Raw genomic sequence first — 17,220 nt, 5'->3', positions numbered from 1 at the left:
GGTGTTTATTTCTGGGGCTTCCACTTGTAACAGTGGAAATGCTCTTGGTAAGCCTAACACAGCTGCCAATTATGGTTAGGTTGGAATTTTACAGACTGTTTTGCACAGCGACTGGGCTTTAGAAAACTCAGCATGTGTCAGTACTGAATAGGACATTTTTTCATGATCAGGTCATAGGCTCAAAATGGGAAATCTGCCTGGCCATGTCTGTGTTATTCACTATCCCTTAATAAAATAAACACCCAAAAGAAAATTCTTAAACAGCATTGGGTTTCCTTTGATACAGACAGCATCATACTTTGACATTTTCAGACAGTAGCAATTCTCCTTATTACAATATTTTAAACCTCCTTTGCATTGTTCTCAGCCCTGATAAGTAATGTTTTTATGTGGTTTAAAAATGATTGAAATCTTGGGTACATACGCATGACTAGGTTTTATATGGTATCATTTTATTTTGGATAGCAGCATTTTTGGAATTAATGACATTTTTCAGTTACTTACAGATTACTTGATAAGAAAGGGTCCCATTCTTCGCTACTGTACAGGTACAAAATGGATTAATCTCTAAAGAGTATTTATAGTGATTGGCCAGGATGTTTGTGTTATCTGCTTGGTCACTGCTGCTCTGCACAGGAAAGTCGCTGAGTTCTGCTGTTCTTTCTCATGGTAGGAATTTCAGCCTCTCTCTCCTATTTTCTGGACTCTAATTTCTCCAGTTTTGGGAACGTTCTATCTTTGATGCTTCAGCCTCTCTCTAACATTAATCAAATAGTCAAGAATTGCCAGAGGAAGAAAACCCACAACAAAGCAGACCCCGAAGCCCCAGAATGTCAGGTGGAAGTATTTAAAGCACGTGACCATCTTGGAACATGGTATAAGAATGGCATCCTTTCAGAAAAGCCTAGCACAGGAGCAAGGCAGATCCTTCCTTGAGAAGTAAGCTGAAACTAAGATAACTGAAAATAAGATATATAACAGAACATAGAGCTGGTAAGTGTGTTCACCACAGCAGCCTAACTGTACTGAAGATGTATGCAGTGAGAAGAAGACCTGTTAGGATAAATTTAAGATGACTGCGAGATGTATCTAAATTTCCTCCACCTGTGTGCTAGAGTTTTGGACAGGCAATGCAGGGATACAATCCTTGATCCAAAAGCCCTGATGAGTGACTTAAAATGTCACAAGGGATGTAACCATCATTACTCCCTACTTAAATATATTAACACTGAGAGACTGAGAATGTGTTCTGACCAAAATAGCCCCCTGAGCCTCTCTTCAGTGCATGATTCATGCCTTGCTCACTTCGGAACCTGAAGGAATTTAAAGGCCAGCTCGGAACATTTACCATTTATTTATAGTTAACACAAAGGTATCTGCTTATCAGTCAGAAAAAAAATCTCAGTATAACCTAGATGGCAAATATTTAAAAAAAGTAATAAAAAGCATGCAGCAGAAAAAGTTACCACAAAACAGTCATACAAATAGAGTAAGGACACATACACTCCAGCAATAAGCCAGTTAAGGTGGCTGGGAAAGCCAGGTCACTAAAGGAACTGAGCTTTGTGATGGAGAAATCTAAAAACCCAGTCTATTCAAACAGAAATAACCCAAATACTCAAACAGAATATTTGAAGAAACTGAACCATCAAGAAAACAAGTTAAGAACAATATGTGTAGTGACTATATTATACAAGAATTCAATCAGGCTGATGATAGAAGCAGTAAATAAGATTAAGGATAAATTAACTGTAAGAGCTGAAAGGGAGCCAGGAGCAGAGAAGGGATATTCTGTGCTAAGCTCTGCTATCCTCAGAGCTCCAAGTATCCTGGATATAGTGAAAGCATGGGGTAGCTTGAAAAAGAGACAACACCATATTTACCTTCTTTTCAACAGCTGTAGTTATGCAAGTAGAAAATAACTGAGCTCCAAAGAATTAGCACGGCTGTGGACACTGCTAATTAGTATAACAACAGGGGAGTGGGTAATATGCAATTGTGTTTACTGCAAAATAAGAGCTTTGTTTTTCTGTTAATTAGGTAGGACAACAGTAAGAGTTTGAGGTATGTTGGATTGGACTGTGTTTGGTTCGGGTGGTGGGGACAGTTTGACAGCTGGCCATATGGATGTTGTAAAACATTTGTGAGGTGGGTAGTTGGAACGAATACCAGTAATCCTGTTAACAAACACTTCTAAAATCAGAGTCTACTGGCAGTGTTGCTGTGGAAATGACGAAAATAGAAATGGAAAAAAGTAAGTAAAATGTTATTGTGAGAACTGTCACTGTGCATAGGTTTTGATAAATAAGTCGGTAGGAAAGTTTGGGTTATGGCACCTATTGAATTGTGACTATTGAATATGACTATGGAATTGTGGTTTGGGGAGTTTTCCCCCAAGGTGATATCTTTTCCCTTCTTTGCTTCCTTTTCCCAAGAAAAGGATTTCTGTGTGGAGGAGCTGGCAACCCCCTCACAAGGTTTTGCACTGCGAGATTTGAGCCTAGTAATAGAGATGCTTATTATTCATATGACTTTTTCTGCAATAATGTATGTGGAAATAGTTAAGTGTATTTTTTTAAAAGAAGCAGATTACGTTTTTACCTAACTTCAGACAACTGAGAATCAGTACTCAGCATTAGATGGAAAAAAAAAAGAGTAATGCAACAAAGAAGGAAAAAAAATGGCAGGCACAGATGTAACTGCTGACTCATTGCAAGCAACAGGACATGTCTCAGTAGAAAAAATACTGACAGACAGTGGTGGTACCATCGCCTACATGCCAAGCCCTAAAACATCATTTTAAATGAAAATTAAAAACATTGCTGGTTTCTGCAGAGGGCCTCTCAGCATTGTTAAACTTCCCCCCCTCCTGTCCTGGTCATGTACAGCACTCAGAAAAACGTGCAAACTCTTCATTTTTCTCCTTGGTCTTGTCCTGGACCACGCGTTGCCAGTTTGAATAACAGCTCTTTGGTATCAAACAGTGCATTGGTCAGACAGAAGTAAAACCTCTGCCTTCTTGCACTGTCTGGATGGATTTTGGCAGGTTCACTCCTGCTCCAGAGCAACATTTGTGGCACACAGAGAAAGGGGGAAAAAAAACCAAAGGAGATGTGAACACTGGCTATTTGAGTAAAGAAGCTTTGAGATAAATATATAGAAAAATAGCTATTTTATTTTTATTTTTCTTCTCTCCTGGAGAACAGACCTGGATCTGCTCAAACTGTCCCAGTGATCCCTGGCAGAGGTCTGGCCCAGACCAAGTGGCACACTTCATTCTGGGTAGCATAAACACAGCACTACTCTCTGCAGCAATCTGAATGTGGCTGCCTTGTTTTGAAGAGTAATTGGAGTGGGTTACTAGCCTTGATTTTCCCCACTTTGTGGGTATAACCTCCATGCCAGTTCTGACTGTTCATCCGTTTGTAACCTGAATTTCTCACAAGACGATCCACCAGCTTCTATCTGGTTGGTTGGCTCCAATGCTAGTTGGAGTTGGCTGGATGATCACGCTCAAAGAGCTGCCATGAATAGCTCAATATCCAGGCCAAGACCAGCGATGAGTGGTGTCCTCAGGAGTCAGTACTGGGACCAGCCCTACTGAATATCTTGGTCAGCAAAGTGGACCGAGTGCACATTTGAGGATGACACCCAGCTGAGTGGTGCAGCTGACACACTGAAGAGAAGGGATGCCATCCAGAGGGACTGCGATGCGCTTGAGAGGAAGGCCTGTTTGAACCTCATGAAGTACGACCAAGCCAAGTGCTACGGCACTTCTCGCAGCTATGACGTGCCTCACTGCAGCCTTGGGGACTGCAGGGTCAGCCTTCCCTCTGCAGGTGCTGGGGGAACTATCATAGAGTTCCTGCCGAGGCTAGAGAGCCCACAGACAACATGGCCGCCTGTAACCACAGCCGCCATGTTGTTTGTGGGTAAAAGCGGGGCGGGGCAGGGAGGCGTGCCTGGAGGCGGGGAGCCACAGGGCGGAAGTAGGCGAGCCGGAAGTAGGTGGGGCGATCGCTGCGCGGGAAGCGGGAGCGTTGCCGGTGCGCGGGAGCTGATCCGGGTGTTAGCTTGGGGCTGGCGGGATCTTGAGTGACCCTTCAGCCTCCCCGACCCCTTTCCGTTTTCCTCACCCCTGTCGGCAGATGGAGTTCAGCAGCAGAGCGCGGCAGAGGCACCTGAAGCTGGCGGGGGACAGGCGGGAGCCGTACCCCCACAGCCTGCAGTTCTACCAGGAGCCCCCCACCGAGAGCATCTCGCTGGCCGAGTTCGAGAGCTTCGCCGTGGACCGCCTGAGGCGTGAGTAGTGTGCGGCAGCCCGCGGCCCGAAAGCCCGCCTAAACGTGCTACTCGAGTGTAGACATCTCGAAGCTTTGATTCTTCTAGCGGAGTGTGTTCTGGACTGGCCTAGGTGCCCCTCTGCCTGTTGCTGATTTAAGTTAGCAGCTCACTCATGTTAAAATGAAATCCTTTTAAAGGAGAGCATGTAACTAGCCATTTCAAGGAGCTGTGAGTGATTTCACAGTTGAACTTCAGTGTACAGCAGTCAGAATTGTGTGGTTTTGGGTTATAGCCTTGTTTTTCATGAGAATGTTTCAAGGTCTCTGGATGCCTTGCTTGGATGTCTCTCTCTGCAGGCACTGAGGCCTTGGCTGGGAGCATTGCCCCCAGAGAGCCACAGAATGTGGGTCTCTGTCACTGCAGTGCATCTGGGTGCTTTGGGGCTGACCTGTTGACTGGGTGTCTCCCTGCTCTGCTCCCCGCCTGGATTTCAGGGCTGGGTGAGCTGTTGGGTTTGAGGGACATCATTGGTAGGCATGTTGGTGATGGGTTGGTGGTTGGACTAGCTGATCTCAGTGTTCTCTTCCAACCTTAATGATTCTATGATAGGTTCTGTGGACTATGGATAAGTTGGGCCATGCTTTGTCCTCCTAACTTCCTACCCTTTTGCTCCCCCTGCTGCTAACAGGAGTTTGCGTGGCCTTTATTTAGTCCTTTTTTCAAGTCATGATAGAGTTAGATTTCTTTTCAATATGTTATCAGAGAATCATAGAATGGTTTGGGTTGGAAGGGGCCTTTAAGGTCATCTAGTTCCAACCTCCTGCTATAGGGGGGGATACCTCCCTCTAGACCAGGATGCTCAAAGCCCCATCTAACCTAGCATTGAATGCTTCCAGGGAGGAGGTATCCACAATCTCACTGGGCAACCTGCTCCAGTGTCTCACCAGTAAAGAATTTCTTCATAATATCTAGTCTAAATCTACCCTCTTCCAATTTAAAGTCATTTCCCCTCATCCTGTTATTACCTGCACATTGTGACTATAGGGACTACAACTGTGTTATAACTATATGGACTATTTTTTTTTCTCCTCAGTGCTCAAGGTAGTTGAAAACCTTGGTGTGAGCTATGTAAAAAGTGGTGATGCGTACAAAACTAAGCTGGAGGCTGAGCTCCGGAAACTTAAGTTTCCCTACAGAGTAAGTATAAATGAAAACACGGAACTATTTCTTTTGCACTCTATTTTCTGTACCCTGCTCAGAAATTCTGCACAGATTATCACAGAATCACAGAATGGCCTGGGTTGGAAGGGACCTCAAGGATCATGAATCTCCAACCCCCCTGCTGGGCTGGGCCACCAACCTCCCCATTTACTAGACCAGGTTGCCCAGAGCCCTATCCAACCTGGCCTTGAACACCTCCAAGGACGGGGCATCCACAACCTCTCTGGGCAGATTACTATTTTACAAGCTTAAATTCTGGCAGTTTGTCAGACTTTGTCTTTAAGAATACACGTTTCTTTCTTTTGGGCAGTCTGCTTCTTTAATACTCTTATGTTTGTGGTTTTAGGTGTAAGTATTATTATGATGTGAAACAGCAGTGGGGAATGAACTGTGGATTTCTAATGTGGGAGGGGATCAGATCTCTGAAATAATAAAATTTTCTGTAGGCTTTGGCTGAGGATGATTATGATGCAAGAAGAAAGGACCATATTTCTCATTTCATACTGCGCCTTGCTTACTGTCAGTCGTAAGTACTTTCTGGATTACTCTTTGGTGTTATTAGTAAGTTTAAGTGTGTGTGTGTATACATACTGTTACAGATTGTATAGGGCTGTATGGCTACTAAACAGAAAGGTAGGTTCAAGTAGGGACTTGCTTTTCTGGAAAGCTGATTTCAACTGTGATGATAAGAGATACTCAGGATCAAATTAATATACATATTATATAGATTTTTTTTAGTTTTATAATATAGAAACCATTGATTTTATGCATGGAACATTGTTATAAATCTTTTTGTTTTCAAGAAAGAAGTCAAAAGGAAGCCACTTTTGCCAATTACCCAATCACAGAAAATTTAAATGAACTGCTTCATATACTTCAGCTATTGCTTACTGACCAAATAACCTGATTATGTGAATAGGCTTTATAGTACTATCTAAAGAGAGCCTTATTTCTCAGACACTAAAAATACTGAATCTGAGGTTTTCTCCACTGACTATTATTTTCTTCTAAAGTCATCAATTTTTACATTTTTATTTATTTATTTTGTCATGTGAAATCTAGGGCACGTAGTTTGTCCTGTCAAATGCTTTCATTCTGTTTCAGCTATAGGCTCTGGATGAAGTTATAGAGGTTGTCAGTGTTTTATATCTGTTAGCAGCTTTGCTGTGTATCATCCTGACTCCTTGCCATTGCAGTCCTGTTTTGTAGTTAAAACTAGCAAGTACAAAGTGTGTGTCCCCTCTTGAGAAGTGGCTATTTCTGGAATGAAATACTATTATGCTCTAAAGCCAGATGTTCCCCAAAAGATAAATTTTTGAGTCAAAGAGAATACCCAGTTCTACAGGATTTTATTGTATTAGGTCAGAAAAAAACATGAACTTGACACAAATTGTTACGTTAGGTGGTGAAAGCTGCTAAGATAGCAGCCTTTGAAAAGTCTGCTTAACATAGCTGCTCAGTTGCTTGATTTCAGTTCCTGGTGGCTTGGCTGAAAGAGTGTTGACAGGCCTGTTCTGCTACACCTTCTAAGTTTCTAGCAGTCCAACAGTGCCACCCAGGGGTACAAGTCTTCATCAGCTTTTTTCTCCGTCAGACCTCTTATAATGTGGATTTTGTTTTGTACTGATTTGTACATGGCCAAAACAGCATGAAGTGATCAGCTGCACCTTCTTGTTGTTTGAACTGGTAATACAGTCATAGCCTTTCACTGTCCTTCTGTCTTCTGAAATCCAAGGCTTTAAAACTTACTCCTGTGTAACATTCCTAAGATATGATTTGTGCAGTCTTGAGTGAACGGATTCATCCGTACCCTTCATTCATACCTCTAACATCACTTATATCCAGCAAGACCAGGAAACAGAATTATCTTGTTTCATTCACTTTCATGGCAAGCACAGCTATAAAGAGAACTTTACTTTGTGTGCTGACCACGGCCATGCATTTCTGCTTCTGTTGCATCTCTCTTCACCTTTTCAGCTAGCGAGAACCTCAGCAAATGTGAGGGCATAAACTTCATGTTACTTGTTTAACATGGAAGAGAAAATCTTTGCCTTTTCTCCAGTAGTAAAAATCTTTTCAGTAAGCACAAAAGTGTTTGAAAATTTACTTTTTGTGTTCTGTCACACAACATAAACACAAGCTATTAAATGCAGGCCTTTTCTCCACCTTCTGCAGCCTTCTGGTTTTGGCTGCCTAGCAAGATAGAATTCTGGCCCACACTATGACTTTTCACATGTTGACTGAAGGAGTTGGTAACTGAGCTGACATTCAATTGTGCAAAGTGATCTGCTAGCTTTAGGAGCATTTTCAAGTCTTCCTAAAGTACTTGCATCTGTTACAAAGCATCAATATGCATCTGCTTTTTCTAACGCTTCTTGTGGGATGAGTAGGATATTTTTGAAGTGTATGCAGGAGTAATTTTTTCATACTAAATTAGACCATCAGATTCCCAAACAGAAAATTGAGTATTCCATTCAAAAAGCTGGGAGCTGTTCCTCACTTCTGTACTTCAGCTACCTGCAACTGCAGCAGCTCGCTTAGTCATCTGATCACAGCAACTTTGCTTTCCACTTAAGCCTGTGGCTTCAGTAATAAATGTTATTGCTAATGTGTTTCTGTAATGAGAATATATGTTTCTCTAAATGTTAGTAAGGAGTGTAAGTCATTTGGGTTTGGAAATGAAGTACAATTTTCCTGTGACACGAGGAAAAGATTAATGCCTTAATAATGATGTTTCCATGAATGTTAATTTTGAAGTGTGTGCTTTATAGGTATGGTAATGTTACTCATGTAAGTCTCTTAAGTCAGTCTGTCAGCTATAGGAACAATCTAGGTAGATAAGTGTATTATGTTAGAGATAAGTTCAGTATGTCTTTGCTTTGGTAGCTTAAGTGGGTAAGTGGGGACTACAGCCTTTGATCTGCTCTTCCAGAGGAAAGGAAGAACCAGAGACTGATTGACATCCCACGTTCTTGATATCTTTATTAATTTCTTTATTGCTTAGCAAAACACGTTCAACATAAAGGACAAGAGCGAAGTTGTCTGATCACAGAATTTTGTTACTGGCCAGGATGACCACAGAGGAGCTGCGGAAGTCCATTCATCAGCTTCCATAGGTGGCATAGGTTATTGATACGTATATAGTAACAAATCTATTAGTATGCAGGGCTATACTTTGCAGAACACTTTACCAAAGCCTTTCCATCTGAAACTGTATTTGAATAAGAGCTACTTGCACTTCCAACCTATATTTTGAGTAGGTATTTTGTCGTTGTGTTCTTGTTTGTAGTTCTCTTTGCTCACCTGCAGCTGCTAAACTCTTTTTTTCTTTCGTCATGTGTTAGATGCTCTATTTGTATGGCAATGAACCTTGATGAAGTACACATTTTCCCTAGGCTGATTCCAGTCTGTTTTTTGCTTAACATAGAGCACTGTTTTTACGGTATCCTTTCTTATTTAACCTCTCCTTTCTGAAGGTTCTTTGCCTTCTCTTCCACGTTTCTTAGTTTGTGGGTTCCATGACAAAGTCAGACTTGCATTTCAAGTTGTGTTCACAGGGTTTGACATCTACGTTATGGTGAGAGAATGCATAATCAGAGAACATGATTCTTTTTTTTATTATTTCTCTGCAGTGAGGAACTCAGACGTTGGTTCCTTCAACAAGAAATGGATCTATTTCGATATCGCTTCCATGAACTGACTGACAGCCTGAGGCAGAAATTCTTGGATCATGTTAACTTATCGTTTGAAGCTGTGAGTATGTTACTTTCTGGATCTGTTTTATGTAGGGTGTGCCTGATGCTTTTTTAAATTGTCATTAAGGCAGTTTTAATACTTCTGTTTTAAACATAAAATGTGTACTTTGAAAAAGAACCAAAACACATGGAACTCCTTCTGAACTTGGAGAATTGCTGCCTTGCAGAACTGAGGATTAAATGGTGTAATTTGGTGCTGGAAAAAGAGAAACTCGGTCTACTTCATCAACCAACACTTAATTGAAAACTGTGTTAACTACAAAAGCAAGTCAACAGACAGTATTTACAAAAGGTTATAGGTGGTATCATAGAACCCAGATTCAAAGAGTAGTTAACTCTTAAGAACACTGAAATGAAAGAATGAACTTATGAAATTCTTCAGAGATGTAACTTACTGCATAATTCTCAATATGGGTGAAAATAATAGGCTTCTCTTGTGCAGGTGTATTTGTATACATGGTTGTATGTTTAAGCATGCTAAAATCAGTCTGATTATGCTTGTTTGTACATGTTATGGAACTCGCTGGTGGTATAGATGCATAAGCAAAGCTTTCATTTAGTTTAAAAAGCTAGTATTATATGCAGTAGTTGAAGAATTCATGTATAATTTTAAAACAAATAGTAGTAATACCCAGTTTAAGTAAGCTTTAACACTACATAAACATTATACCCATGCATAAATGTAAATTATAGGACATGATGTTCATATAATCCAAATATTTTAGCAAGTGATGAAACTTGAGGGTCTAACTTGCATACAGTTACTCCTCTTGGTGCTGGGCACTTGGTAACCTGTTACCTTGCTATAGAATGAAATGGAACTTTTGCTGTCTTTGGTTCATTCTGTTTCCACCCCATCCTGTAAACCTTGAAGTTCATTTTGTGTTAACTTCACAGAATCAGAGAATCATAGAATGGCTTGGGTTGGAAGGGACCCCAAGGATCATCAGGTTCTAACTCCCCCGCCACAGGCAGGGCAACCAACCACCAACTTCCTTTCTGTACAAATGCCTAGTGGTATGCAAATGTTTTAAATACAGCCAATGTTTTATCCTTTCAATTAATAAGCAATTTGAATTTCACCCATTGAGTACATACTATGGAGAATAACTTGTTTCCAGAATTCTGTAAATGCTCTCACTCCACAGTTGCTGTGTTCTCCTTAGAATTGGCTCCAAAGCTTTTTTCCCTTTTCACTTAAACTCATTGCAGTTCTTTACCAATTTAATGAAAAACCTTGAAAATACCAAAACCGCATAGACCCAAACCTGAAGTTTTTGAGATGATTTAGGGCTGTTACAAAGCAGTTCCTGCTGCTACATATGGACTCAGTCCATTCAACTTCAGTATTTGTGTGAGAAGCCACTGGGACCTGGGCCTTCTCAAAAAACTGCAAGCTTGATTTGAATGCATCCTTGAGATGCTCTTCTTGAACTGCTTACAGACTGTGTTGTAATCAGTTGTTGGAAATAGCTTTGGCCAATCTTGTTTTTTGGTAAGTATGTGAGCAACTTCAGTCCATGCATCTTCTACAACTGGAATGCTTTCAGTACTCAACAATTTAACGATTTAACATGCAGTGCTCTGAAATGTCATCCCACCTCTTTATTCCATCACATGCAGGAGGTAGTACTTACGGTACTGATTGAAATGTCAAAGTCAATGTCAACAGAAGAGGGTAAATGCAAAGCAGGAGTACAAGTGGGTGAGCAGGAGTGAGGGACCTCATTCTCACTGCTTTTTGGTGGTGGTGAGCTGTTAGTTGTATTTGAACCGTGGTATAAAATGGCAGCCTCATATGGTTCCCTTGTTGCGACCTCTGTTTATTTTAATTAATTTTATTTTAAACTCTTTTGTAGATGATTATTTTGATTGAGGACCTACTGGATTCTCTAAAAACTGACACTTTTTCAGTTAGTTATTTGACTGCGAATAATAAGAGAGAAGTCTACTTTGTGATATCTGGCAGTGTAACTATCTTGATTTGTTTACTACCTTCATTTACCATCTAATGCAATACCAACAGCTTTAAACTAAACAGCTTTATTGCTGCTGGTATTGCATTAGAAAATAAATTGTTTCAGAACTGTGCTGTTCAGACACTTTAAACTTTGATAGCGACATCTTATTTTTGATACCTCTTTAAAACCAAAACTGATTCAATTTTGAAGATAATTCTATCTTAAAAGTATTTTATGTGCCTTTCATTAATAGCTTCACCTTCAAAGTTGTTGTGCTAGGAGCTCAAACAATTTAGAATTTAGCCTCTGTTGTCTCAGAAAGTAAGTTTTAGTTGAAGTGTACTGTCAAAGGTGTTGCTGTCAATATAAGCTTCTTTCCAGTGAATAGGAAGACATTGAAGAAATATAACACTCTGAGTGTTTTGAGTCTATTCTATGCCTTGTGTATGTTTAAAAAAAGAAGAAAGTGAAAGAAAAATAAAGGTTTTAGGGGATTGTGCTGTTATTGGTTATCACTAGATAAAGACCAAAGCGTTTTACCCGTGGCATGTAATTTTCAGCTCTCAAAGCATGTTAAATAGTCTTTGTGCAAAGTCAGTCACACAGGGAGTACAGGATTTCCTTATGCAGCTCTCAGGAGAAGTAAGTGGTGACATTTAAGTATTCAGAACCCATCAAAGAGGATGTGCAAACACAGGTGTGCAACTGAGATTCACATTAATTAGGAGATTTAAGCATTAATATCATATTAGAAATGAATAATGACAACTATGTCAGTTTCTGACAGCAAAAGCCATTCATGTATTTTAAAGATATTTAAAGGGAAATACACTGGTATTTTCAGTATTACAGTCATGGAAGGAAATATGTTAGTCTTAAAGCTTTTCAGCATAGGGAAAGTATATTAACAGCTGTAGAGGTAAATGACACGTCAGGAGTAAACTGCAAAATGAATTCTTTGTTGCTACAAGCTGTGGGCATCTGATGCTTTCCTTTGTTTAATTTAGGAATAGCTGGTTTTGTTTCTGTCGGGTGATGCTGTATGACCCATTTGGCATCGGTTGATGTTGTGGCCGGGTCCTGCTTTGTGCTGTCACTTTTAGCAGTGAGCTTTGTCTGCTTTTTGACATGTCCTGCTGTCTTTGTACTGCTTAGCTATTTGCTTGTGAAGGTGTCTTATGGGAGTGTCTTTAAAGGCTTCTGATACAGTAGGAGATAATTTTTTTTCTGTTGCAGAGGTCTGAGGTACTGTCAGAGAGGCAGTGAGATGGGCTAAGAACAGTTGGGTTTTTGACCTATCCATGCGGGCTGTAGGTTTTCTGTTTTGTTTTGTTTTTTGCTATCAGATGCTTTGATTTCTTGATATGTTTTTCCAGGAATTAAATTTGAGATCTTGAAACGTGGAATAAAATGTCACTGAAATACAAATCTGGGATAAAGCGTTACATTTTGTTGATGGTCTCTGTCGTTCTGTTCTCCTGTGACACTTCTTCCATCTTGTCTTTGGCTTGTTGGCTTCCTGAAGCAGATGCAGTTCCTTGTTCCTTCCACAATAAATAAGCATTGAGTTATCATGTCTTAATCTGCTGTGTAAGATGATGTATAATTGAATTTGGATTCCCTGTAATGCTTCTGTTCTTTATTTTTCTGCACGCTGCAGAGAGAGAAACTTCAAAGTGCAGCATACTTTTTCTTGAATACCTTTTTCTCTGTTACTGTTACCTCTCCACAGAGCATAAAGGATCCTATTTAAATTATCTTAGAATGCCTTTACCACTGAAAAGCCTCTTGAAATTTACAAAATTATTATGGCTTCCAGGTTAGATGTCATCTTTTGGGGTAACTGCCAGTTGCTGGAAAATTAACTATCTTATTTTTTTTTATTGCTGCTATAAAATACGTTGTCTTAATACAATATTTGTATCACAATAATGGGGAAGTAACAGTAGATGGGAATGTTCAGCTGGGGGAGCCAATGCTCTGTAGTGCAGCTATTAGCATTTGGGACAAAAGAGTATGAACTGCAAAATAAAAGGAACAAGCAGAATGCATTAATGGAGTTAATTTTTTTCACAGTAGCGCTTCTTTGATGTTGCAGTTACAATACTTCTTTGTTTTAGCAGCTTTCAGTGCTAGAAATTAAACTCTAATTTCAATTTTTTATGAACAGTGCACACCTCTGAGAGACTTTCTGATACAGTTATTACTGTAGTTGTATTTTTTCCAGTAAGCATTTATATCAGTGGTGGGGCAGTTGTATAAATATCTGTAGTGTAGCTTCTTGAAATAATGCTTTATGCCTTTTTAGAGGGTATGGAAAATCCTGAAGTCAGGTTTGGATTAATGAGAATGGGACAGGTTTGTGTCCTGAAGAAGAGACACAGGTGAAAGTAAATACCCAACCTTGTGTCTGTTCACTGAAAGGTCATGGCTGTAATTACTCACTTCAGTGCCGAGTATATAAACCATAATGTTCTTCTGTTTGGGCTTATTTGAATCCTCTGCAATACAAAGTTATAACACTTCTTCATTTCCCAAACAGGGTGAGGAAAACTTTTTAAGAGCAGAAACTGTCTAGAGCTAAATTTATTGTGTGGAAACTTGCATCAAGGTAAAACAGCAGTGTTCCAGGAGGCTTGCAGTTTGCTCTTATGAAGAAGGTGGTTCTGAATTTTATCTTGGTTTCCTCCTCCTTGAATCTTACATTTGCTTGAAAACCAACAATACTTGTCTTATAGATGACAGTAAATATCAGAAAAGATGCATGAGTGGGAAATAGAGCCTTATTGTCATCGTAAGCTAAAAATATGTCTTCTGCCACTTGGTTGTATGCTTAATGTCATAATAGAACTAAATTCTGTGTGAAAAGGCTTAGGTGAAAGTTAGTTGATTGTAAGTGCTAGAGCTTTAAGTAACATGATGAAATGTATACTATCAGCACTTAAAGCATAACAGGTTACTTTCGTGCTGAAGTACTTATTTTCAAAGGAAATAATAAATTTCTTTTTAATCATTCAAGTTTTGGAACATGGATTTGATTTAATTCCATTGAAACCAAGTGGCCTCTTCGCTCCAGAGAAAATAGGCCGTTCGTTGTAAAAAATAAATGTATATTTTTTGTCCCCGATAAAGGAAAAAAGGCCTTAGGTATTAGGGAAAGGCCCCAGGAGCCCTCTTTGCTCAAAACAATTGTCAGTGTCGGTTCAACCACTCGGTGGTTCAGGCCCTTGTACTGCAGAGCTGGGGCTTGGTAGGCCAAAAGGTGGGTGTGTTTGCAAAGGAATGCAGAAGCAATGGTATTTCCAAAGCAGTTTTATTGACTGACTTTAAGCCTTGATCTGAGCTGACCTTAAAACTTTGGGCTGACTTTAAAGCAACGTGAGGTTTTTTGTTTTTTTAAATGAATTAGCATTATAGGGAATGTGGAGATGGAGTAAACTTTATTAGAAGTTTTCATTCAAATATTTAGACTTAAAGCTGATTGCAGTGTTTTCTTACAGCGATTTTTAATGAAGCTTGATTCATAGGAAAATACAGGCACGTCTCATAAATCTAAGAGGTGCAATAGTTGAATGGAAGGAGAAGAGAATGTGCGATTATTTCATGTGCTGAGAGGATGGATGGGCTGAGATCTTTATTTACCCTTCCTTAATGGACCCTTGAACTATAAGCATGACTTAGTTTTCTCCTTGATTAAAAATAAGCTTTTTGCTGCAGTAATTCTAGTTGTGTATTTATTTGAACATATGGTGTTGTACTGTAAAGTTGTGGAATTAAATAAGGAATGAATGTGATTGAATAACATATAGCTACTGGGGATGTCCCTTTTCACTTTCATAAACATAATGAACAACATTTAACATGAATTACGCAAAAATCAAATTAAAAGTTTTAATTTAGCAATCATCTCAGTTTGATTAGCAACAGATGCTGATTATCTGCAGAATCTAAATGGACCATTATAAGATAGTTTCACAAGTCAGTTTTAACCAATAAAAGCTAATTTAAGTCAAACTAAAATGTGAACTGTACGCTTAAGTTACTCATGCCCCCTTTAGTGGGGCAGAGGACTATGATTCTTACTGAATAGCTTTGTGCAATCCATCATTTGAGTTAAAGCAGACTGTGAAGGTCTTACCTAAGATTGACTTCTTCTGTAATGGATACTACACACACTCTTGCAGCTTTGATTATACATTCTTTTCCTGCTTTGAAAAGGTTATGTACTTGGAAGTAAAAACTGCAAAATGGCTGCTGTAAGAATGAGGTAATGAATAAAAACATTGTTAGCCTTGATCTAGTTTGAACAAAAAAAAAAAGGAGACAGTTTCAGAGTATTCTGAGCTGCTTCATGTTCTGCTGTAACCTTGGATTTCTGAAGTGATGTGAAATAGCAACTCTACCAGAAATGGAGAATAGATGTCTTCAACATGATGGTCTTCAGCTGATGGTAGAGGAGGTGGAATGGTCAGGGGCACTAGTTCTGAGTTAACATGCTGTAGCATCTGTGGTTGACCAGGTGACACTCAACTGCCATTTATCTAATAACTTGAAAATGACGAAAGAATAGCAAGTCTATTCTATAGCAATAGTTGGACTATTTCACACTAACAAAATAACAACAAAAATCAGATCATTAATGGAGTTTTCCTGTGTTGTGGTCAGTTATTTTGCTCCAACAAAGTAGCTGTCCCAAAACAATTTCCTTGCAGGCTCTCAGAAACAGTGTTGCCAGCAGGAACAGGGAAGTAATTGTCCCCCAGTACTCAGCACTGTTGAGGCCACACCTCGAGCACTGTGCCCAGTTTTGGGCCCCTCACTGTAAGAAAGACATTGAGGCCCTGGAGCGTGTCCAGAGGAGGGCAACAAAGCTGGTGAGGGGTCTGGAGGAGCTGGGATTGTTCAGTCTAGAGAACAGGAGGCTCAGGGGAGACCTCATTCATTGCTCTCTGTAACTACCTGAAGGGAGGCTATAGTGAGCTGGGGGTCAGCCTCTTGTCTCGTGTGACTAGTGATAGGACCAGAGGGAATGGCTTCAAGCTGTGCCAGGGAAGGTTCAGGCTGGACGTTAGGAAATACTACTTCTCTGAAAGGGTGGTCAGGCACTGGAATGGGCTGCCCAGGAAGGTGGTGGAGTCACCGACCCTGGAGGTGTTCAAGGGATGTTTTGGATGTTGTGCTGAGGGACATGGTTTAGCGAGAACCGTTGGTGATGGGTGAATGGTTGGACTGGGTGATCCTGTGGGACTTTTCCAACCTTGGTGATTCTATGATTCTATGACATACGGTGCTATGGTATATTTCTTGTGTCTCTGAAGATACATGCTTCTGTCTTGCTGGCTGCAGTATGAAAGGACGGATCAAATAGTAGAATCATTAAAATATCCTAGTAAATACTGCTTTTCATTTGGATTTCATAGAATCATAGTTTTGAAAAACATAGATTTGGTGCTGTTCAAAGCATGTGTTATTAACTAGTGGAAAAGCATAATGTATTTGTACATAGGTGCACATTCAGTCAATTGCTCTGTTAGGAAATACAACGTTTTTCATAATCAAGTTAGAAATTTTGTCTTAAATACAGTGAAAAAGTGAAAAGTCAGATTATTGCTGCATTAGAAGCTGCTGTTTCTAAAGCTGTGAAAGCACTGACTTGATGAACAGTTGATGTCCAGTTCTTCTCCTTCTTGAGGGAAAGAAAAGTAAATCCATAAACATAAGATTAAATGTCATCTTTTAAAACTCTACATCTAAAAATGAGCTGATATTCATGGTTTTATTAAAAATCTGACGAAGTTGTGTAATTTAGAGTAAGTCAACTTAGTTATCTTTCCAGTTGCCTTTGCATCACCATGCTTTGTAATCGTGAACGCAGTAAACTGAAATAGGAGCAGGGGTTGGAGCGGGTTGCATTTTTGAAGAGGCTGATTTTTGCAAAGCATGCTTTTATAATTCTTTTGTTAATATTTAAAATATTATTGTTTTGAATCTGCATTACT

The 17,220-nt window shown here is 39.7% G+C and overlaps 1 protein-coding gene across 3 annotated transcripts in view; it reads left to right on the top strand.

Annotated features, from left to right (window-relative positions):
• Window positions 1-3,960: 3,960 nt before the first annotated feature.
• PRIM2 (primase (DNA) subunit 2) overlaps window positions 3,961-17,220 on the top strand; it is an 84,337-nt gene continuing 71,077 nt past the window's right edge. The window contains exons 1-5 of one of the 3 annotated variants that reach the window (XM_046938918.1): window positions 3,961-4,004; window positions 4,149-4,302; window positions 5,378-5,481; window positions 5,952-6,031; window positions 9,138-9,258. In XM_046938918.1, the coding sequence (XP_046794874.1) occupies window positions 4,149-4,302; window positions 5,378-5,481; window positions 5,952-6,031; window positions 9,138-9,258 (459 nt within the window). In that variant the 5' untranslated portion in view covers window positions 3,961-4,004. The other 2 variants (NM_001396825.1, NM_001012880.2) reach the window with 2 other exon arrangements.

Source organism: Gallus gallus, chromosome 3, assembly GCF_016699485.2.
Source record: "Gallus gallus isolate bGalGal1 chromosome 3, bGalGal1.mat.broiler.GRCg7b, whole genome shotgun sequence".
Classification (NCBI taxonomy): Eukaryota; Metazoa; Chordata; class Aves; order Galliformes; family Phasianidae; genus Gallus; species Gallus gallus.
This window is presented reverse-complemented; position numbering and strand designations above follow the sequence as displayed.